The 22,741-nt window shown below is 44.5% G+C and overlaps 1 protein-coding gene across 1 annotated transcript in view; it reads left to right on the top strand.

Moving 5' to 3' along the window:
- Positions 1-22,345, top strand: part of LOC139264505 (probable acyl-CoA dehydrogenase 6) — a 167,919-nt gene extending 145,574 nt beyond the window's left edge. Inside the window, exons 7-9 of the mRNA XM_070881078.1 lie at positions 2,284-2,445; positions 7,579-7,729; positions 21,970-22,345. Of these exons, the coding sequence (XP_070737179.1) occupies positions 2,284-2,445; positions 7,579-7,729; positions 21,970-22,063 (407 nt within the window). The 3' untranslated portion in view covers positions 22,064-22,345. The remainder of the gene's footprint in view (positions 1-2,283; positions 2,446-7,578; positions 7,730-21,969) is intronic.
- Positions 22,346-22,741: the final 396 nt, after the last annotated feature.

Below are 22,741 nucleotides of genomic sequence, written 5' to 3'. Positions count from 1 at the left end.
TCTTTAAAAGCATACTTTTGAGCATGCAAAACAAATACATACCTAAATATAGTCTCTCTTGCTAATCATGCATGAGTCTAGATGGATTAACAAAGAGAAATTAAGAGAAAATATTATCCTCGACAGAACCTCCAAGGAGTAAAAGAAAGCAAGAACTTGCATTTATATAATGTCTTTCACAACCTCGGGCTATCCCAAAGCGCTTATGATGTTTGAGGTTGAATTAGGTGGGCTTTGTAATGAAGAAGATATGCGTTTGGAAGGTCAATAAATGTTGAATATAAAGTGAAGGTTGCAAACAGTCTGGTTCATTCTTTGACATTGGCCGGGGAGGGGAGTGGAACCGGTAGCAAGGTATAGAGTTTGTGGTAGGGGCTGAAGATGATGGCTTTAGTCTTCCCAATGTTTATCTGGAGGAAATTGCGGTTCATTCAAGCAGCTTGCCATAGAGGCAGTGGAGGGGTCGAGAAGTAGAGCTGGGTGTTGTCAGTGTATATGGCTGTAGATCAGGGGTGGGCAATTATTTGGGCTTTAGGGCCACTTAACAAGTTTTAGTGAGCTGTGAAGGGCCGCCCACTAATGTTTCCCCTCAGGCCCGTGGCTGCATGGTCACGCAACAATTGCACCGTCCCGCGCAGGCTGCTCCCTGGCTGCTGCCGCTGGAAGAGATACTGCGCATATGTGGCAGCATAGTGGCTGGCTGCGCAACAAATTTAAAGGGAACGCGCGAAAAAAAATTAGAGGAAACATTTCAAAACATAAATATTGCACAAACATAAATTCAGATAGTAGTCAGATGGTAGCTTACATACACAACATGAATTCGATACTGTTTAGAAATGAATCAAAGATAAAAATTGAAAATGTGGTGGTGTCTTCTGGTCTCTAAATCAGTGCTGTGAAATAGAACTGCACCCTCTTTAGAGCCTGTGTCAGCATCAGTTCCCCTCCTCAGTCATCTTTATTCCCCTCTGCAAAGTTTACTAATGCAGTCCCAATTAGTGCCAGATGAAAACTACCTTGCCGTCGTACTCTGGATACTTGGAGAGGAAAGATGCAGCACCAGACACTTTATTCGGAAGAGTTGTGGAGATGAGCAGCCATGACTGCACTCTAAATTGGATAGGGCATAGTCCAGTACGCAGTGCATTCTGGGTATGGGTGTCCGCCATTGGGGCCCAGAATCACAGAATGGATCCTTTTAAAATCGGGCCAGGGAGAATCGCTTTTGCGAATTATTAATTTGAATGAAGTACTACTATGGTTTTTCCTTGGCTGTAGTTCGGGTCTGTCTCTGACCCATGGGAAGTGAAAGTGGATAGACGAATATGCAGCTCGAGCTTCGACTCACGTTCTAGTTCTGTCCTATCCCGCGGGCCGTATTTTGCCCACCACTGCTGTTGATGATGTCATCAGGGAGAGCATGCGGATTTTTGGGACCGAAGGGAATTAAGGGATATGGGGGGATTGCGGGAAGGTGAGTTGAGGTAGAAGATCACACGTGACCTTGTTGAATGGTGGAGCAGGCTCGAAGGGCTTCCTCCAGCTCCTATTTCTTATGTTCTTATGAAGAAGAGGAATTAACCAAGGACAGATCATTGGGGGACTCCAGAGGTAGTGGTACAGGGTGGGCAGAGAAGCCATTGCAGGAGATCATCTGGCTATGATCGGTTAGGTAAGTGTGGAACCAAGTAAGGGCATTTCTACCGAGCTGGACAATGGAGGAGAGGCATTGTAGGATGATGGTATGGTTGACTGTGTCAAAGACTGCAGAGAGGTCGTGGGGGAATAATGCTTCACAGTCACAGAGAATATCTTCATAACTTTGGTTAAGACCGTTTTGGTGATGTGGTAGTGGTGGAAAGCTGATTGGAAAGATTCAAACAGGGAGTTGCAGAAGGGATAAGTACACATTTGGTGGGTGACAACATGTTAAAGCACTTTGAAAAGGAAAGGGACGTTGGTGATGGAGCGGTAATTTGCAAGGACAGAGGCATCAAGGGTGTGGTCTTTGAGGAAGGGGTAATGATACCTTACCTTATGGCTTATAAATATTTCGAAAGATCAATATAGTCATTCAATTAACCTAATCAGTTAAGAACCCATTAATTAAATCACAAAAAGTAAAACTAATAAGGATCAAATGGAAAATGATTGAGGGGCCTGGAACATATTATTAAGCTAGCTGGTGTATATAATGCAAGTTGCACCCTACCTCAAAGTCACAGCAGGCTCTGCAGATCCTTGACACCATGTGTTAAAATATTATTTTTCTCTTTGCAGTGTTGGTTCCAATGCAGAACATCATTCAGGAAACAATCCAGTATACAAGCCAACGTAAAATTTTTGCCCAATCTGTCTTGCACAACCAGTCAGTACATTTCCGTCTTGCTGAACTCGAGACTGAGATTGAACTTGTTCGTTCTCTCCTTTATCGTTGTGTCGGTATGGAACTTTAATAACTGAAATTACTTTCAAATGCAAACATTTTTATCATTTCAAGATGAATAAGTTTCAGTTACTATGGCCCTGATTTTAATGCTGGGGGGGGGGGGGGGGGGCGGTTAGTATGGTGCGTGCGAGCCCCAAAGTGGGGCCCAGGGAATACAGCAGCATGGAGTCCCAGTTGATCATAATAGCCGGGCCTCATTACCATAACCTTCATCTGAATCCTGTCCGAACTTTAGGTACAGAAGGAGGCCATTTGGCCCATGGTGTCTTGCCGGTCGAAAAAGAGCTATCCAGTCTAATCCTATTTTTCAACTCTTGGTTTGTAGCCCTGTAGGTTATGGCAGTTCAAGTGCACATCCAAGTACTTTTAATATGCATTGAGGGATTTTGCCTTCTATACCCTATCAGGCAGTGAGTTTCAGCCCCCCACCACCATCTGGGTGAAAAAAGTTTTCCTCAACTCCCCTCTAATTCTTCTACCACTGACTTTAACTCCATGCCCCCTGGTTATTGACCTCTCTGTTAGGGGAAATAGGTCCTTCCTATCCGCTCTATCTCGGCCCCTCATAATTTTATGTACCTTAATTAAGTCTCCCCTCAGCCTCTTCTGTTCCAAAGAAAATAACCCTAGCTTATCCAATCTTTCCTCAAGACTAAAATTCTCCAGTCCTGGCATCATCCTTGTAAATCTACTCTGTACCCTCTCTCTTGAGCAATCACATCTTTCTTGTAGAGTTGTGACCAGTACTATATGCAGTACTCTAGCTGTGGTCTAACTAGTGTTTTATACAGTTCAAGCATAACCTCTCTGCTCTTATATTCTATGCCTTGGCTAATAAAGGAAAAACTTCCATATGCCTTCTAAACGACCTTATCTACCTGTCCTGCTAACTTCAGGGATCTGTGGACATGCACGTTAAGGTCCCTCTGTTCTTCTACACATCTCAGTATTCTACCATTTATTGTGTATTCCCTTGCCTTGTTAGCCCTTACCAAATGCATTACTGCACACTTCTTCGGATTGAATTCCATTTGCCACTTTTCTGCCCACCTGACCAGTCCATTGATACCATCCTGCAGTCTACAGCTTTCTTCCTCACTGTCAACCACGTGGCCAATTTTTGTATCATCTCCAAACTTCTTAATCGTGCCCCCTACATTGCAGTCTAGATGATTGATATATACAACGAAAAGCAAGGGACCTAATACTGAGCCCTGTGGAATCCCACTGGAAACATCCTTCCAGTCACAAAAACACCCATCAACCATTACCCTTTGCCACTGAGACAATTTTGGATCCAACTTGCCACTTTCTCTTGGATCCCATGGGCTTTTACTTTTCTGACCAGTCTACCATGTGAGATTTTATCAAAGCCTTTCTAAAATGCACATAGATTACATCAAACATTTTACCTGTATTGACCTTCCTTGTTACCACCTCAAAAAATTCAATCAAGTTCGTCAGACACTGCCTTCCCTTAACAAATCCATGCTGACTGTCCTTGACTAATCAATGCCTTTCTAAATGACCATTAATTCTGTCCCTCAGAATTTTTTCGAATAATTTTCCCACCACCGAGGTTAGACTGACTCGGTCTATCCCCTGCTCCCTTTTTAAACAACAATATAATGTTAGCAGTCCTCCATCACCACACCTGTAACCAGAGGATTGGAAAATGATGGTCAGGACCTCTGCTATTTCCTCCCTTGCTTCTATTAGCAACCTGGACTACATTTCATCCGGGCTTGGCGATTTAACTACTTTTATAGATGCTTAAACCCCTTAATATTTCCTCTCTCACTATATTTATCTTCTCTAATATTTCACAGTCCTCCTTCTTAACTACAATGTCTGGATCCTCCTTTTGTGAAAATAGACACAAAGGGCCCAAGTTTCCGCCCTCTGTAAGAACGGCGCACCTTTTCTGGAATAAAAAGGGCATCGATTCAGCGAGCTCCTCAGGACGTCTTCGTGCTCGGCATGGCGCAGTACAAGGGGTCGGGGGCGGAGCCAGGTCTCTGCGCTGAAAACAGTGCCGGGACCTCTGCACATGCGTGCTAGAGTGTGCACGCATGTGCAGTAGCTCCTCGCCCCCGAGGCTGCGTGGGAGGGGCCTGAAGCACGCCGCCCCTGATGCTGGCCGAATGGGCTCCCGGGGCAAAGATCGGACTCGGGTCTCCCTCCCGTTCAGCTCCCGCTGCTCCCCGCCCCCCATTCAACTCCCGCTCCCCCCCCTCCCTCCCTCCTGTTCAGCTGTTCGCCCTCCTCGCCCCATCTCTCTCCCCCCCCCCGCCCCCCACCCCACTGCTTCCCTCCACGTCGTCGACAGGGCCCACCCGCCCGGCATCTTGCTGGGGGCGGGCCCCGCCCTAAGTCTTACGCGGCGGCCAGGCATCTGCATCATCGGCGGCGGGGCCCGTTCAGCCTCCCCCTCTCCTCTCCCTCCCGCGCCCCCCCCCCACCTCTCGTCTCCTCTCCCCTCCCCTCTCCTCTCCCCCCCTCTCCTTTCCCCCCCTCTCCTCTCCCCCCCCTCTCCTCTCCCCCCCCTCCTCTCCCACCCTCTCCTCTCCCCCTGCTCCTCTGCCGCCCCCCTCTCTCTCCCCTTCCTCTCCCCCCTCCTCTCTCTCCCTCCTCTCTCTCCACCCCTTGCTGACAGAGACAGAGAGAGAGACACTGGGTGGGCCCCATCCCAGCACACTGTTGGAGGGCTCCCAGTGCTGCAGTAGGTGAGTAGAAACTTAATTTTTTATTTATTGATTGATTTTTTATTATTTTTTTAATTTTTAAATTTTTTTTGATTGATTTATTGGTTGATTTATTTATTCATTTATTTATTTATTATTGATGATGGCTCTTTATTTGTAAAAGTGAAGTATATAATGTTTGTAAAACCCCCTCCCCCCCACCTCCCATTTCTTGTTCCCTACACCTGATTTATAAGTGTAGGTAAGGTTTTTCTGAGCGTACAAAAATCTACACTTACTCCATTCTAAATTAGTTTGGAGTAAGTTTTCGTTGCCTAAACTTGCAAAACAGGCATAAGTGGCTGGACCCGCCCCCTTTTGGAAAAAAAAATCTGTTCTAAAATGAAACTATTCTAACTCACTAGAACTGGAGCAAACTAAATGCTGAGAATTGCAATTTCTAAGATGCTCCATTCTAAACTAGTTGCTCCAAAAAATTAGGAGCAACTCAGGCCGAAACTTGAGCCCAAAGTATTCATTAAGAACAATACCCATGTCTTCTACCTCAACACACAGGTTATCTTTTTGGTCTCTAATAGGCCCTACTCTCTACCTACACTACCTGGCTAGCTGGCAGGAGTGGAGGTTTACAGGCAGGAGGCTGTCACCGGGGACCCACAGAATTGGTCCCTGGCAATGAATTAAGTGGTAAGGGATGGCGGGGATGAAAGTGATAGGGGAGGGGGCGAAGCTTGGGGTCATCATTGGGACCCAATCTACATATTTAAAGAGGACCCTGCCGGCTTGGGGCAGTTGTCCAGTTCGACTGATCAAACGAGCAGATTAATATCAGGACCTAGTGGAAGACAGCAGGATGACTGGGTAAGTCTGCCCTTCCCCACCCCTGGACCAGTTTCTGCCAGGTGTGGGGGGGTGCAGTTAAAATCGGGGCCTGTACCTCTTAAATTGTTTTTTTTAAATATAAATCAGTGTCTGTGTTATTTTGTCATAAGCAGCATTCCATTTTTCACAACCACTGGCTTATAAAAATGTGTAATTGTTGCTTAATGAGAATGGTGGAGCATTGTTATTGATGGCTAGATTTGTGGATGAAAATAAATCTTGCTTCATCCAGTTTTATTTTTAAGTATTTAACCAAAGCAAAGGAATAACTTTGGGAAAGATGGGGAGGGAGTGGCTAAATTGACTTTAGAAAGGTTGTTAAATGTATCGCAGGTGGGAAGACTGCCCTTTTAGCTCGAATGATATTTTATGAACATGAGATTTTTTTCTAAGGAGATAAAGGTATTATGATTATACAGATTTTACATACTAGATTCTTCTATTGACATACATCTAAACTCAGTTTATTGGTATTCTAGCAAGTTTTATGCCCTCTTAGCATTAAATGTAAACATTTGCATGTTTTTGGGTTTTTTTTGTCATTTTTGATAATTCTTGCATATGTGAAAAAGGGATTTGTTTTTGCAGTTGAAAAGAAAAAAGAAAGATTTGCATTTACATAGCACCTTTCATGACCACCGGATGTCTCAAAGCGCTTTACAGCCGATGAAGTACTTTTGAAGTATAGTTACTGTTGTAATGTGGGTAACGCGACAACCAATTTGCACACAGCAACTCCCACAAACAGCAATGTGATAATGAACAGATAATCTGTTTTTGTTATGTTGACTGAGGGATGAATATTGGCAAGGACACCAGGGATAACTCCCCTCCTGTTCTTCAAAATAGTGCCATGGGATCTTTTATGTCCATCTGAGAGAGTAGACGGAGACTAGGTTTAACATCTCACCCTAAAGACAGCACCTCCAACAGTGCAGCACTCCCTCAGCACTGCACTGGAGTGTCAGCCTAGATTTATGTGCTCAAGTCCCTGGAGAGGGACTTGAACCCACAACCTTCTGACTTGGGCGAAAGTGCTAACTGAGCCACAGCTAACACTATTTGTTTGCTACACAATTAAAGTAAGATGTTTGAATTGTTTTGTATGCATTGTTGTAACATATAGAAACTATGATATTTCCTAATTTAATTTGTTAAAATAAATCTCAATCACTGCTTGTCACATCTACATGGCACAACATCACTATTTATCAAATCACTTGATTTGATCAGGGGAACTTATCTATCACTGTCAGCCACACCACTGCTGGCAAAAAATTATATTCTTAATTTGTATAAGTTACAAAGCATAACACACATTGGAGTTTGTCCAGTGCAGTAGTACCTTAGGGGGTTGAGGTGATATTATACCAACCTTTGCCTTGTAGTTTATGATGTCATGTCAAACCCCTTCCCCCACTCCACCACCACAAAATATGATGCTGCCTTCTAAGACAATAGACGTTGCGTGTTATGCTTTGTTCATACAAGGATAACTTTAATTATAGTTATAATTAGGTTTATTTTTTCTTCATTCAGCTCAGTATATTCAAGGAAATGATACAACAAAATTAGCCTCAATGGCAAAGTTGAAAGCAGGCCGCCTGGTTCGTGAGGTAACTGACAGCTGTCTCCAGTTCTGGGGAGGAATGGGTTTTACTAATGAGGTGCTGATCAGCAGAATGTACAGGTGAGTAAAATTAAAGGATGCAGGCATGAACTGAGTTTAACCGCAAATGTTTTTTCACATTTTAAAAGCAACATATAACATAAGTCAAAAATTATCTCCATTAAAACAGCAATCCATTAAAGTAGATATTCTAACTGTAATTGATGGGTTGTGAAGTATATAAATTACCATGAAGGTTTCTAGTCATATCATTTGACTATGAATTGGTTTATATGGGAGATTTTCCTGGGTCGGTGTAGGCGCAACGAATGTTGTAAAATCGTGCGGGTCATAGTGCACGCTTCTAATGGAATCCGCCTGATTTTCCTTCCATTGTGGAAAGATCATTGGGTGGGTTCCTTTACAGATGTGTGCTCTGACCCATTGGATTTTTCAGTATTCATTGTGCCCAGTCGATCCAGTGCCCAGACACAGGAAAATCTTTCCTTATAAGTTTTCAAATCTAAACTAGTGCTTTCTCAAGTGTGTGCTTCAGTGGCTCAATCACAAAAGTCTGGAAGGTCTCGTGTTTGATCCCTGCTTTCTACTGATTTAGCTGATCTCAGCCAGGTTGGCACTGAGTATTTTAGCTGCCATCAGCACCCCTGATAAAAGAAGAGAAATTTGGTCAGAGTTGCTGTTCCTGATTGCTATCGAGCATCCTTTGCTTGAAGTCCTTATGTGGAACATCGGATGAGTAAAGGAATAGTTGTACTCAAAATTCTTTCTGACACTTATTGATAAGAATTACATATGAATAATGGCAGTTGAGGAAAAAACCTCCTTGAATGAGGTACTAGAGGATGCCCAGCATCCTCTGGCACCTCACAATACCCATAAAAGACTCCATGCCTTACGAATAGGAGGACAGGAGAGGAAGGAACCTGCAAAAAACAAGCAGTTACTGGTACAAATTCAATATTTTTGACAAATAGTGTCCTGATCAAATAAGAACATAAGAATTAGGAGCAGGAGTAGGCCATTTGGCCCCTCGAACCTGCTCCGCCATTCAATAAGACCATGGCTGATCTTCTCCCTCAACTCCACTTTCCTGCACTATCCCCATATCCTTTGATTCCCTTAATATTCAAAAATCTATCGATCCTTGTCTTGAATATACCGGCACCTGGGAGTCCCTGGCGCAAGACCGCCCTAAGTGGAGGAAGAGCATCCGGGAGGGCGTTGAGCACTTTGAGTCTCATCGCTGAGAGCATGCAGAAACCAAGCGCAGACAGCGGAAGGAGCGTGCTGCAAACCAGATTCCCCACCTACCCTTTCCTTCAACCACTGTCTGTCCCACCTGTGACAGAAACTGTAATTCTCGTATTGGACTGTACAGTTACCTGAGAACTCACTTTGAGAGTGGAAGCAAGTCTTCCTCGATTTCGAGGGACTGCCTATGATGATGATGATGACTCAAAGACTGAGCCTCCACAGCCCTCTGGGGTAGAGAATTCCAAAGATTCACCACCCTCTGAGTGAAGAAGGTTCTCCTCATCTCAGTCCTAAATGGCCGACCCCTTATTCTGAGACTGAAATAGTACAAGTTTTAAAAAATACTCCCATCTATATTGTCAAAATAGGCTAACAGCAATCATTTATTATAGCAGAATGTGTTAGAAATTACAGGAAATAATTTTTAATATTAGTGTTTTTTGCTCGTTATTTTGATTCTATTTGATGACCATTTTGCCCTTGATTGCTGATTTATTTTTTTGGTATCATTTTACCAAGGAGCAAAATTATTATTTTTTTAAATGATTAAAATGTGTTTTAAAGAACATAAACTGACCATAGAATACCTGTTAATTTATTTTAGTCTGACTGATGAGATTGATTCTAGGCTGACGAGATCGATTCTATTATCAGTGAGTTCCTTTGGTTTTGCAATTATGTTTGTCAGAACTGAACAGGTATTGGTTGAAATAGCAAGTTTCTCCATGTAGCGACTTTTCCATCAGTCTTGAAAATCAAAGTGATTGTAAATCCAGAAAACCATTATTAAACACAGCTGTGTGGCATCCCAAGTTTCTTGATGTTATGCCCAGATGATTTTTCAGAATTCCTGACTCAGCTTTCTGTCATTGTTTCACATATTGTTGTTTCTTTGTACAGCTTCATATGACATATTATCCAATTTAATCCTGGTTTTACACATCTAATTAAATGGCAGTTCAACTTTAATCAGACAAAATAGCACTCGAGGAAAAGCCAATAGAATTTGTTGGGTCCAGGTTGTGTGTTTTTTGTGTTTATGTATTCACCATATTTGTAACACGATTTTGCAATAGTGAAAGAAACATCTGTTAGGTCTGTGTAATAACAGGCAGTTCACAGTAGTTTTTGTTTACCTTGAAAATTCTTACTCTAGAATAAGCTGTAACAACTGTGCTGATAGGGATAAAAACAGAAAATGCTGGAAATACTCAGCAGGTCAGGCAACATCTGTGGAGAGAGAAACAGAGTTAATGTTTCAGGTTGATGACCTTTCAATCAGAACTGGAAAATATTACAGATGTAACTGGTTTTAAGCAAGCATCATCATCATAGGCAGTCCCTCGAAATCGAGGAAGATTTGCTTCCACTCTAAAAGTGAGTTCTTAGGTGAGTGAACAGTCCAATACGGGAATTACAGTCTCTGTCACAGGTAGGACAGACAGTCGTTGAAGAAAAGGGTGGGTGGGGAGTCTGGTTTGCCACACGCTCCTTCTGCTACCTGCGCTTATTTTCTGCATGCTCTCGGCAATGAGGCTTGAGGTGCTCAGCGCCCTCCCGGATGCTCTTCCTCCACAAGAAGCACAGAGGCAGGGAAAGGGAGGAAGGCAGGAAAGAACAAAAAATGTTTCTGTGATATGGTGGAAGGCAGGAGAAATTGAATGACAAAAGGGATGATGGTGCAAGGTAAAATGGGGTGGTAATGGGACAAGTAAAGAAACAAAAAATGGGTCGAGAAGAGGTGTAAATGGGAATAGCAGAATCAGCACCCGCTGTCCGAAAAAATGGAGGCAGAGGTTATGATCTGAAATTGCTGAACTCGATGTTGAGTCCAGAAGGCTGTAAAGTGCCTAATCGAAAGATGAGGTGCTGTTCCTCGAGCTTACATTGAGCTTCATGCTGTGTGCTGAAGGGGAAATGGTCAAGCTGATTTTTGTTACGTTCAGTTTAACAAACCTATTTGTACACAGTGGGGATGAAACATTTCTCAGACAGCAAGATAGCCCCATTCGTGAAAGTAATGAAGCAACTGCCAGCATGGGATTTAGAATAAGATGGGATCCAATCAGCATTTGTTAGTCCTTTCATCTTCACAAAGATAAAACAAGGATTAAACATGTAATACCATTTTTTAAACTCGTGCTGGAGTGCCTTGAAAGGGACCCGAGAATAATTGTTGATGTGGCACTTTTAATATTCAGACAATATGGCAAAGCAAATTTTTAAAAGGCTAATAGAATGCTGGATATATAGCAACCACAGAAGAATTTGGGGCTGATTTTTCTATTCAAGGACCATTATGGACAGAAAAAAGGGTTGGAGGTGAGCAATTCCAGCTACCAACTTATATGTTTTTCAGTGCCTTTTTATACACGGCACGGCCCTGGACAACGTGGTGCAATTCTCATACCTCGGGAGCCTCTTATCACCAAGAGCAGGCATTGACGACGAGATTCAACACCGCCTCCAGTGCGCCAGTGCAGCCTTCGGCCGCCTGAGGAAATGAGTGTTCGAAGACCAGACCCTCAAAACTGCCACCAAGCTCATGGTCTACAGGGCTGTAGTAATAACCACCCTCCTGTATGGCTCAGAGACATGGGCCATGTACAGTAGACACCTCAAGTCACTGGAGAGATACCACCAACGATGTCTCCGCAAGATCCCACAAATCCCCTGGGAGGACAGACACACCAACATCAGCATCCTCGGCCAGGCCAACATCCCCAGCATTGAAGCACTGACAATAGTTGATCAGCTTCGCTGGGCAGGCCACATTGTTCGCATGCCTGACACGAGACTCTCAAAGCAAGCGCTCTACTCGGAACTCCTTCACAACAAACGAGCCAAAGGTGGGCAGAGGAAACGTTACAAGGACATTCTCAAAGCCTCCCTGATAAAGTGCAACATCCCCACTGACACATGGGAGTCCCTGGCCAGAGACCACCCTAAGTGGAGGAAGTGCATCCGGGAGGGCGCTGAGTACCTCGAGTCTCATCGCCGAGATCACGCAGAAAACAAGCACAGGCAGCGGAAAGAGCATGAGGCAAAGCAGTCCCACTTACCCCTTCCCTCAATAACTATCTGCCCCACCTGTGACAGAGTCTGTGGTTCTCGTATTGGACTGTTCAGCCACTTAAGAATTCATGTTAAGAGTGGAAGCAAGTCCTCCTCGATTCCGAGGGACTGCCTATGATGATACATGCTGTACTTTTCTCCAAATTTGCCCCTTGAGTATCATGAACTTCTCCATGTTGCTTTTGACTGTGCTCAACAAGTAACTGGTCCCCTAGGTGAGGGAGTAGCACAAATGGATGGCTGCATAGCTAACTGATGAGTCACAGTGAAGGCATATTACCCCATCTGTGACTAACAATAATGGACTTTCATCAGTTAGAATCATAGAAATTTACAGCACGGAAGGAGGCCATTTCAGCCCATCGTGTTCGAGCCGGCCAACAAAGAGCTATCCAGCCTAATACCACTTTCCAGCTCTTGGTCCGTAGCTCTGTAGGCTACGGCACTTCAAGTGCACATCCAAGCACTTTTTAAATGTGGTGAGGGTTTCTGCCTCTATTTTCCTTTCAGGCAGTGAGTTCCAGATCCCCACCATCCTCTGGGTGAAGAAATTTCCCCTCAAATCCCCTATAACTTCCTACCAATTACTTTAAATCTATGCCCCCTGTTTGTTGATCACTCTGCTAAGGGAAATAGTTCCTTCCTATCCACTCTATCTAGGTCCCTCATAATGTTATACACCTCAATAAGGTCTCCCCTCAGCCTTCTCTGTTCCAAAGAAAACAAACCCAGCCTATCCAATCTTTCCTCATAGCTAAAATTATCCAGTCCAGGCAACATCCTTGTAAATTTCCACTGTACCTCTCCAGTGCAATCACATCTTTCCTGTAATGTGATGACCAGAACGGCATGCAATACTCTAGCTGTGGCCTAACCAGTGTTTCATACAGTTTAAGCATATATTCCATGCGCTTGTATTCTATGCCTCGGCTAATAAAGACAAGTATTCTGTATACCTTTTTAACCAACTTATCTACCTGGCCTACCTTTAGAGATCTGTGGACATTCACTCCAAGGTCCCTTTGTTCCTCTACACTTCTCAGTGTCCTACCATTTAACGTGTATTAACTTGCCTTGTTAGCGCTCCCCAAATGCATTACCTCACACTACTACATAAGAACATAAGAAATAGGAGCAGGAGAAGGCTATATGGCCCCTCGAGCCTGCTCCGCCATATAATACGATCATGGCTGATCCGATCATGGATTCAGATCCACTTTCCTGCCCGTTTTCCATAACCCCTTATTGCCTTATTGTTTAAGAAACTGTCTATTTCTGTCTTAAATTTATTCAATGTCCCAGCTTCCACAGCTCTGAGGCAGCGAATTCCACAGATCCACAACCCTCTGAGAGAAGAAATTTCTCCTCATCTCAGTTTTAAATGGGCAGCTCCTTATTCTAAGATTCTGCCCTCTAGTTCTAGTCTCCCCTATCAGTGTAAAGATCCTCTCTGCATCCACCTCGTCAAGTCCCCTCATAATTTTATGCGTTTCAATAAGATCACCTCTCATTCTTCTGAATTCCAATGAGTACCTACTCAACCTTTCCTCATAAGTCAAACCCTTCATCCCCGGAATCAACCTCGTGAACCTTCTCTGAACTTCCTCCAAAGCAAGTATATCCTTTTGTAAATACGGAAACCAAAACTCCATGCAGTGTTCCAGATATAGCCTCACCAATACCTTGTATAGCTGCAGCAAGACGTCCCTGCTTTTATACTCCATCCCCTTTGCAATAAAGGCCAAGATACCATTGGCCTTCCTGGTCACTTGCTGTACCTGCATACTATCTTTTTGTGTTTCATGCATAAGTGCCCCCAGGTCCCGCTGTACTGCGGCACTTTGCAATCTTTCTCCATTTAAATAATAACTTGCTCTTGATTTTTTTCTGCCAAAGTGCATGACCTTACACTTTCCAACATTATACTCCGTCTGCCAAATTTTTGCCCACTCACTTTTGCAGATTTTTTGTGTCCTCCTCACACATTGCTTTTCCTCCCATCTTCGTATCGTCAGCAAACTTGCCTACATTACACTCAGTCCCTTCTTCCAAGTCATTAATATAGATTGTAAATAGTTGGGGCCCCAGCACTGATCCCTGCGGCACCCCACTAGTTACTGGTTGCCAACCAGAGAATGAACCATTTATCCCGACTCTCAGTTAGTTAGCCAATCCTCTATCCATGCTAATATATTACCCCCAATCCCGTGAACTTTTATCTTGTGCAGTAACCTTTCACACTCCTCCTTCCTGATTGCAATGTCTGCATCGCCCCACTCTTTTTTGAAAGGGTCTTCTTTGCTGGAGTCATTATTGGTTATGGGTTTTCAGAGGTGACATTTATTGATGACTGTAAAAGGCTCCAGAGGGGCCATAAACAGATGAGTGGAATTGGCAGTCAAATGGCAGATGTAGTTTAATTTGGGTGGGTGTAAAGTCATGCATTTTGGGAGAATAAACAAGGAATATCCACACACTGAAAATTTGATGAAGGGTGTGGAGGAACAGAGACCTATGGATGCTCATACATAAATCCTTGAGTGTGTGGATGCAGATAGTTAAAAGCCATAAAATGGCCAGCAATATTTAGAGTTTTATAAATAGGGGCATAGAGTACAAGCGTGAAGGGTTATGTAAAATTTCTACAAAACAATGTTTGGCCACAGTTAAGAGTACTATGTACAGATTTGGGAACCCCATTATCAAATGAACTTTAAAGCCATATGAACCATGTAGCATAGATTCAGTGGGACAATACCAGGGATGAGAAACGATAATTGTGAAGAGAGAATTGAGATACTGGGAGTAGATATGGCTGAGATGATTTAATAGAGATTTCTAAAGTTATGAAGGGTTTTGATAGAGTGAATAGGAAAGACTTATTCCTCAAGTTGGAAAACTGGTGAGGGATCGTCAAGTTAAAATTTCACAAAGGGATTGAGGAGAGATGCTGACAAATTTTTTCATGCAGAGTTCGAATATGGAATGCATTGCCACACGGAGTGTTTTTTTAAGGGAAGAATAAATAAGTTTTTGAAATGGAGGTAGATACAGGGCTATGGGAAGAAAAAGAGGCTGAGAGCTGATGTGAGTTTCTTTTCGAGGCTAGTAAAGACCCCAAGGCTGAAGTAATTGATCTTGGAGGAAACCAATACCCTCATACATGCCCATGTGCTACTTAGGAGCAGAATTTAACTTTAACTTAAACTGGATGCCGCTCAATTTCCAGTGGCAGGGACTGGATGTTTGCCTACAAAGGCATGGAACGACCAATCTGATTATGATAATGTCTCCATCTCTGTGATTTGAGACAGCGTCTAGGGTTCCCATTCTGTCACACTCCTGCTTTTGGAGCATGGACCCTGGAATTTTGGGCCCATTGATTCTTCAGAAAAATTATACTAAACAGAGAAGATGCGTTCGTCACCGAAGATTTTATTTCATTCATCCCAAGAAAGAATCTTATGTTAAGCAAACAACTTTAAAAATGTAGACATGAAGCATAGTATGATTTGAAAGTTGAAAAATGACATTCTGGTTAATCATTTGCTGAATCAAGTGTTTTTCAATTAAAAGCAATTGGAGACGAGAAGCAGTGTTAGACTTCTCATGAAATGACTCAGTTATTTTTGCACAGCTGGAAATTAGTATTTTCAAAGTATCAGAAAGCAGAAATAATGGACTGTGAATAAGAAGATGCCACGTTCACTGGTGGCAGATGATACTGCTGTGATACACACCAATAGATCTACTCAGATCAGGATCCAAATGTGTTCTATCTTTTTTAAGTTAAATCTAAACCAAAGTGATCCATAAATTAAGGCATATATTCAGATAAAAGCATGATATTTAACTTTACTTTGAGATTCCAGATGAGATAAATGATAATATCACTACAAGATCTATCTAGAGTTGTTGCAACACTGGTTTCCAATGAGAGGCCATCACCAAATAATAATTGACTCTTGTCAACAGCTAAACATGACATTATCATTGCCTGGCACCAGCTGATAGAAGTGGGCCAGCTGTCCTGTCCTATAGGCAGTAAGTCTTAAAAGTGCTCATTTGCTTTTTCACCTAAATTCCACAAGCATCTTTAACGTTCATCTGCATAAGCAGAAAGGGTAGATGGGACCTCAGTTTATGAAAGACAACACTTCCAACAATGTAGCATTCCCATGGTACTATACTGATGAGCCAAATTCCTGAATAGGGCTGGAACATATAACCTTCTAACTGGGTAAATTTTGCAAGAACTCCAAGCCCAATTATGAACATGTGAACAATCATCATTATCGGTAGTCCCTCAGAATCGAGGAAGACTTGCTTCCATGCCTAAAATTAGTTCTTTGGTGGCTGAACAGTCCAACACGAGAGCCACAGACCCTGTCACAGGTGGGACAGATATTCGTCGGGGGAAGTGGGGGTGGCACTGATTTACCACACGCTCCTTCTGCTACCTGTGCCTGACCTCTTCACACTCGCAGCGTTGAGATTCGAAGAGCTCAACGCCCTCCCGGATGCACTTTCTCCACCTAGGGCGGTCTTCGGCCAGGGTCTCCCAGGTGTCAGTGGTGATGCCGCACTTCACCAGGCAGGCTTTGAGGGTGTTCTTGTAACGTTTCCGCTGCCCACCTTTGGCTCATTTGCCATGAAGGAGCTCCGCATAGAGCAATTGCTTAGGGAGTTTCTTGTCTGACATGCCAGACATAAGTGGCCTGCCCAGCGAAGCTGATCGAGTGTGGTTAGTGCTTCAATGCTGGGGATGTTAGCCTGGACGAGGACACTGATGTTGGTGCGTCTGTCCTCACAGGGGATTTTCAGGATCTTGCGGATCCTGATATATCTCCAACGACTTGATGTGCTTTCTGTACATCATCCATGCCTTTGATCCATACAGGAGGGTGGGTATTCCTATAGCCCTGTAGACGATGAGCTTGGTGGTAAGTTTGAGGGCCCGGTCCTCGAACACACTTTTCCTCAGGCAGCCAAAGGCTGCACTGGCGTATTAGAGGTGATGTTGAATCTCCGCATCAATGTCTGTCTTTGTTGACAAGAGGCTTCCGAGGTATGGGAAGTGATCCACGTTGTCGAGGGCTGTGCCGTGAATCTTGATAACTGGGGGGCAGTGCTGTGCGGCGAGGACAGGCAGGTGGAGGACCTCTGTCTTACGGATGTTAAGCATAAGGCCCATGCTTTTATTATCATCATAGGCAGTCCCTTGGAATCAAGGAAGACTTGCTTCCACTCTTCGCATGAGTTCTTAGGTGACTGAACAGTCCAATACGAGAACCACAGCCTCTGTCACAGGTGGGACAGATAGTCATTGAGGGAAAGGATGGGCAGGGAGCCTGGTTTGCCGCACGCTCTTTCCGCTGCCTGCGCTTGATTTCTGCATGCTCGCGGGACTCCCAGGTCTCAGTGGAGATGTCGCACTTTATCAGGGAGGCTTTGAGAGTGTCCTTGTAATGTTTCCTCTGCCCGCTTTTGGCTCGTTTGTCGTGGACGAGTTCCGAGTAGAGCACTTGCTTTGGAAGTCTCGTGTCTGGCATGCGAAATATGTGGCCTTGAATACATCGACTATATCCTGGAGTTCAGCCTCAGAATGTGCGCAGACGCAGGCGTTGTCCAAGCACTGCAGTTCAACAACAGAGGTTTGGGTGATCTTGGACCTGGCCTGGAGGCGGTGTAGGTTAAACTGCTTCCCACGGGTTTTGTAGTTTAGTTCCACTCCAGCAGGGTGCTTGTTGACAGTGAGGTGGAGCATGGCAGCGAGGAAGATTGAGAAGAGGGTTGGAGCGATGTCGCAGCCCTGTTTGACCCCAATCTGGACGTGGAATAGGTCTGTAGTGGATCCGCTGGTAAGGATCGCGGCCTGCATGTCGTCGTGGAGCAGGTGAAGGATGTTGACAAACTTTTGGGGGCATCCAAAACGGAGGAGGACGCTCCATAAGCCCTCACGGTTGACAGTGTTAAAGGCGTTTGTAAGATGCTGCTCCCTGCATTTTTCCTGCAGTTGTCATGTTGCAAAGATCATGTCCGTTGTTCCCCATAGGGGACGAAATCCACACTGTGACTCCGGGAGGAGCTCCTCGGCCACAGGGAGAAGACGGTTGAAGAGAACTCTAGCGACAACCTTCCCAGTGGTTGATAGCAGGGAGATTCTTCTGTAGTTGCCGCAGTCGGATTTGTTCCCCTTTTTAAAAATGGACATAATCACTGCATCTCTGAGATCTCTCAGCTTGCTCTCCTCCCTCCAGATGAGAGAGCTGAGGTCATGTATCCGCACCAACAGAGCCTCTCCGCCATATTTTAGCGCCTCAGCAGCAATTCCATCTGCACCCATAGCTTTGTTATTCTTAAGCTGTTTTATAGCTGAGGTGGTGGCGGGTCGCATGCTGCGGGATGGAATTGAGAACACTCGAGTCAAAGGCAGAGTCTCGATTGAGGAGATCTTCAAACTGCTCCTTCCAGCAGTCCCTGACAGCCTCGGTGTCCTTGGTGTTTCCCCGTTCTTGGCCAGGAGTGGTGTGGGGCCTTGGGAGTTTGGATCGTAGGTGGCCTTGACTGCAATGAAGAATCCTCGCATGTCGTGGCTGTCGGCTAGTTGTTGTTTCACCAGCGCTTACTCCATCCACCACCTGTTCTTTAAACCCCGGGTTTTTTGTTGGACCTCAGCCTTGAGCCATCTGTAACATTGCTTTGTAGTTCCCGAGTTGGATTGTTGCTTGAGGCTCAGAAATGCTCTGCATTTACGATCTATTAGTTCTTGGTTCTCCTGATCGTTTTCATCAAACCAGTCCTGGTATTTTCTGGTTGAGTAACCAAGTGTCTCTTCACTGGCATTGGTTATGGAAGCAGACCAAGCGCTGTGGGCATTGAGCATCTCAGGGTCATCAAGGCACGCCGGATTGGCTGTGAGGCGCTGGCTGTGTAGGGCTCTCTTAGCTAGGTCTTTAAGTGGCCCGGTATTAACTTTTTTGTGGCACTGCTTTTGCTGTACCCTCTGCTTTGGGGCTATGTTAATATTGATGATGGATCGGATTAGGCGATGGTCCATCCAGCAGTCGTCAGCTCCTGTCATGGCGCGGGTGATGCGCACATCCTTGAGATCCGTGGCTCGGACGATGACATAGTCCAGCAGGTGCCAATGTTTGGAGCGAGGGTAATGCCACGATGTCTTGTATTTGTCCCTCTGGCGGAACAGGGTGTTGGTGATGAGTTTGTGTTCTTGACATTTTGTCAGGAGTAGGTGCCATTGGAGTTGGATTTCCCTACACCCTCTCTGCCAATCACGCCTCGCCAGAGGGCTGTGTCTTTGCCGACCTTGGCATTAAAGTCACCTAGGAGGATCAATTTGTCACCCGTGGGGACGCGGGACAGGGATGTCTTGAGGTTGGAATAGAAACTCTCTTTAGCCTCATCCATTGCATCGAGTGTTGGGGTGTACACACTGATGACTGTGGCGCATTGGTTCTGGGATAGGGTAAGGCAAAGGGTCATGAGGCGTTCGTTAACCCCGCAGGGGGAGTCTTTGAGGCAGCCGACCAATTCATTTTTGACGGTGAAGCTGACTCCATGAAGGCAGCATTCTTGCTCTGGTTTCCCTTTCCAGAAGAAGGTTCCTTGAGCTGGCCTTCCCCTGCCTGCCGGGTCTCGCTTAGGCTGGCGATGTCGATGTCAAAGCGTCTATGTTCCTGGGCAACTATGGCGGTGCAGCGTTCCGGCCTGTCGCTGTTGCAGTTGTCCATTAGGATCCTGACATTCCAGGTCCCGAACTTTATATTAGGTGAGTGGAAGATGCCTGTGTGTGACTTCTTTTAACGTGGGGTGGTCATTGCACACCGACCACCACATGGGCTTAGCCGAGCAAGGCCTTGGTCCAGTGGCAAGGGGGTCCAAGACGACTGGAGACCAGGCACTGCTGTATGAGCCTAGTTGCCTACGGCGAGATGTTGGCCGCAAGCTCGGCACTGAGTAGCGCCCTTGATGGTAGGTGATCTGCTGCTTGGTTGAGGGCAGGCATTGAGAGAGTCAGTGGTCCACTGGAGTTCAATGTGGGAGGTCAGGGTGGTCACAGCCATGGTACTCACCAGTTGCTGGGAGAGAAGAGGCCAGGTCACCAGTGGGGAAGGAGAGGCCCAGTCGTCGTTGAAGGAGGAGGAGAGGTCAGCCGTCGTCGCTGAAGAGAAGGAGGCCCAATTGCCGCCAAGGAGGATAGGCCCAGCCGCTGTCGTTGGAGGAGACCCGATTTCCGCTGGAGGAGGCCCAATCTCCGCTGGAGGGGGCCAGGTTGTCGTTGGGAATGGCCTGATCGCCGTTGGAGGGGCCCGATTGCCATTTGGGGGGGGGGGTCCGATCGCCGCTGGAGGGGCCCAATCTCCTGTTCGGAGGCTCATCTGGTTCACCGGACGTCATCGAGGATCGGGTGGGGCAGCTGAGTCGACGTCGAAGGAGGAGGTCGCCGGAGAAGGGAAGAGGTCCAGGTCACTGTTGCAGGAGGCTGGTAGTCCGGTCGTCGTCGATGAGTGGTGTGGGGTTTAGGAGGGAAGGTTTGCGCCCGAGGTAGGCCCAAATTTATGAGGATTGTAAGATTAGGGTTTAAGGTAAAGTTTAAGAAAATGTACCCCCTATTAGGGTCAATTAAGGCGAAAGTTTAGAGGGGAGGAGGTTGAGAGTGAAAAGTTGTCGGATGTCACAAGATTGTAAGGTAAGATTTGGTTTGTCAGGGGAGCTACCCAGGGAGCTGCCACCCCGGTTGCCATCTTGTCAGTACCATGTGAACAATGACAGACATGTAAAGACCCTTTGGTTCATTGAGCCTGTCCCAATTCATGTTCCTCAAACATAATTCACTCTTTAAAACTGCTAGTGGATTTCCTCTGGTGGTGCTTGCAGTGCCAATATTTGGTGAAGGGATATTTAAGTTGCCACACAGTTACAGTCTGGAAACTGTCAGTTTTTGTAATTATATTTTTTAGAAACAACTGAATCAGTGCTTGGGAAATCGGCTGACCTGCCATCCAAAACACTGTGCAGAAGACTTAGGACTTCCATTCCTCCTCTGAAGAAGCAAGTTTCTGTGCTCCTGAAATTCAGGGAGTGCTCTGTAGCTTCAAAGGAGAAACCAGGTGGGCCTGAGGCACCGATGAAGCTGCAAGTTGCTTCCCAAATATCTGCAGTCATTTTTCCAAAAATAGTTATTTCCTTTTTCTGCCTGCAACTCCCCATCCCTATCCACATCTCAATTTTGAGTGTCAAGCAAGGCTGCTATTCAAATCTCAGTCTTCAAATATGCAACATACTTTGCAAGGAAACATGGGCAAGATTCTATACAGGTATGTGCTCCATCCTGTCCAATTTACCAATACTTGATGTATTCAAGTGATCCAGTGCGCCTGGGTACAGACCCAGGAAATTCTCTCTTATGGTACAGCTCCTGCTGTGGTAAGAAATGCAAGGAAAGAAACAATGCTTTTATAAAAAAATATGTACAAAAGAATAGCTTTGCATTTTGATTGTGATGTTTTATTTTCCATTCAAGGAGCTAGATAAAATTTATTCTGTAAACGTATACGGTTATTTATTCACCAGTTTGCTTATTAGCTTAAACCTAAAACAATTTTTGATGTTATAATGCTCTACCACTTATCGAAGACAGGAGAGATCTTGTGAAAGGAATAAGATAATTTTAGTAGCTAAAATAATTGAGATTGTTCTGATTGTTATCCTCGGCATGTTACCGAATTAGCATTGTGTGAGATGCTCAGTGGAGACTGGTACCTCCTGCTCTAGGAGGAACATAAATATCGGTCAGAATGCTGGCAGTAAGACACTCCTTGAAACATTGCTTCGCTTCACATGGCTGGACATTGCAGTGTGTTATTTCTCAAAAACAACTAAAAGGTCAGCATTTATATATCTTTATGTGCAGTCAATGAATGATTCTGTTTTCTTATTTTATTCTTGAGGGATATGAGGTTGCTGTCAATAGGAGCCGGTGCAGATGAGGTCATGTTGTCCGTCATATGCAAGTACATGGGGACCATTCCTGGAAAAAAATGATTGATTGAAATAATAGAAAATTCATCAGCAGGGACAAGAACAAAACAATGTTTTGTTGCATTAATTGCTTTTGATGCTTTCTATGTGGCATTGTTTGATTTCATGACACTTTTTGAAAATGTTAACATACAGAAACATATCTACTTAATACTGTACGTTGCATAGTGTCATTCTGTGTAATAATTATTTTGTTTTAAAGAAACTTTTTAATGTCAACAGACATGAAATAATCTTTTTCACTTGTGTAAAAGCATAAAAGTATTTTGCAAGTTGAATAATGAATAGTTCTTATAATTCTTTTTACTTAGTACTGGTTTAATGCCTGATCTAACATCATATTAAAAAGGAGGAAAGACGGTGGGACTAGTTTCTGTTCAAAGTACTTACATCCAGCTCTCAATATTTATCTTTCTGATGGTATTTGATACCAAGGATAAGAAACTATTGTTATGAGGAGAGACAAAATGTTAGGACTATTTCCACTAAAACGAAGAAGTCTGAAGAGATTTAACAGCTTTTTAAAATTATGAAGGGTTTAGATAGGGTGAAGTAGAAAAGCACTATTTCTTCTGGTTGAGGTATTATCAGTTTATTATTGCCATTAAGAGAGTGAGGGGAGACATTAAGAGAAATGCTATTATGTAGAGCGTTCTTAATGTACGAGATGCTTTGCTACAG

This window comes from Pristiophorus japonicus, chromosome 5 (assembly GCF_044704955.1).
Source record: "Pristiophorus japonicus isolate sPriJap1 chromosome 5, sPriJap1.hap1, whole genome shotgun sequence".
Taxonomy (NCBI): Eukaryota; Metazoa; Chordata; class Chondrichthyes; family Pristiophoridae; genus Pristiophorus; species Pristiophorus japonicus.
Note: the sequence above shows the minus strand (reverse complement) of the source record. Positions and strands in the feature narration are given on the sequence as shown.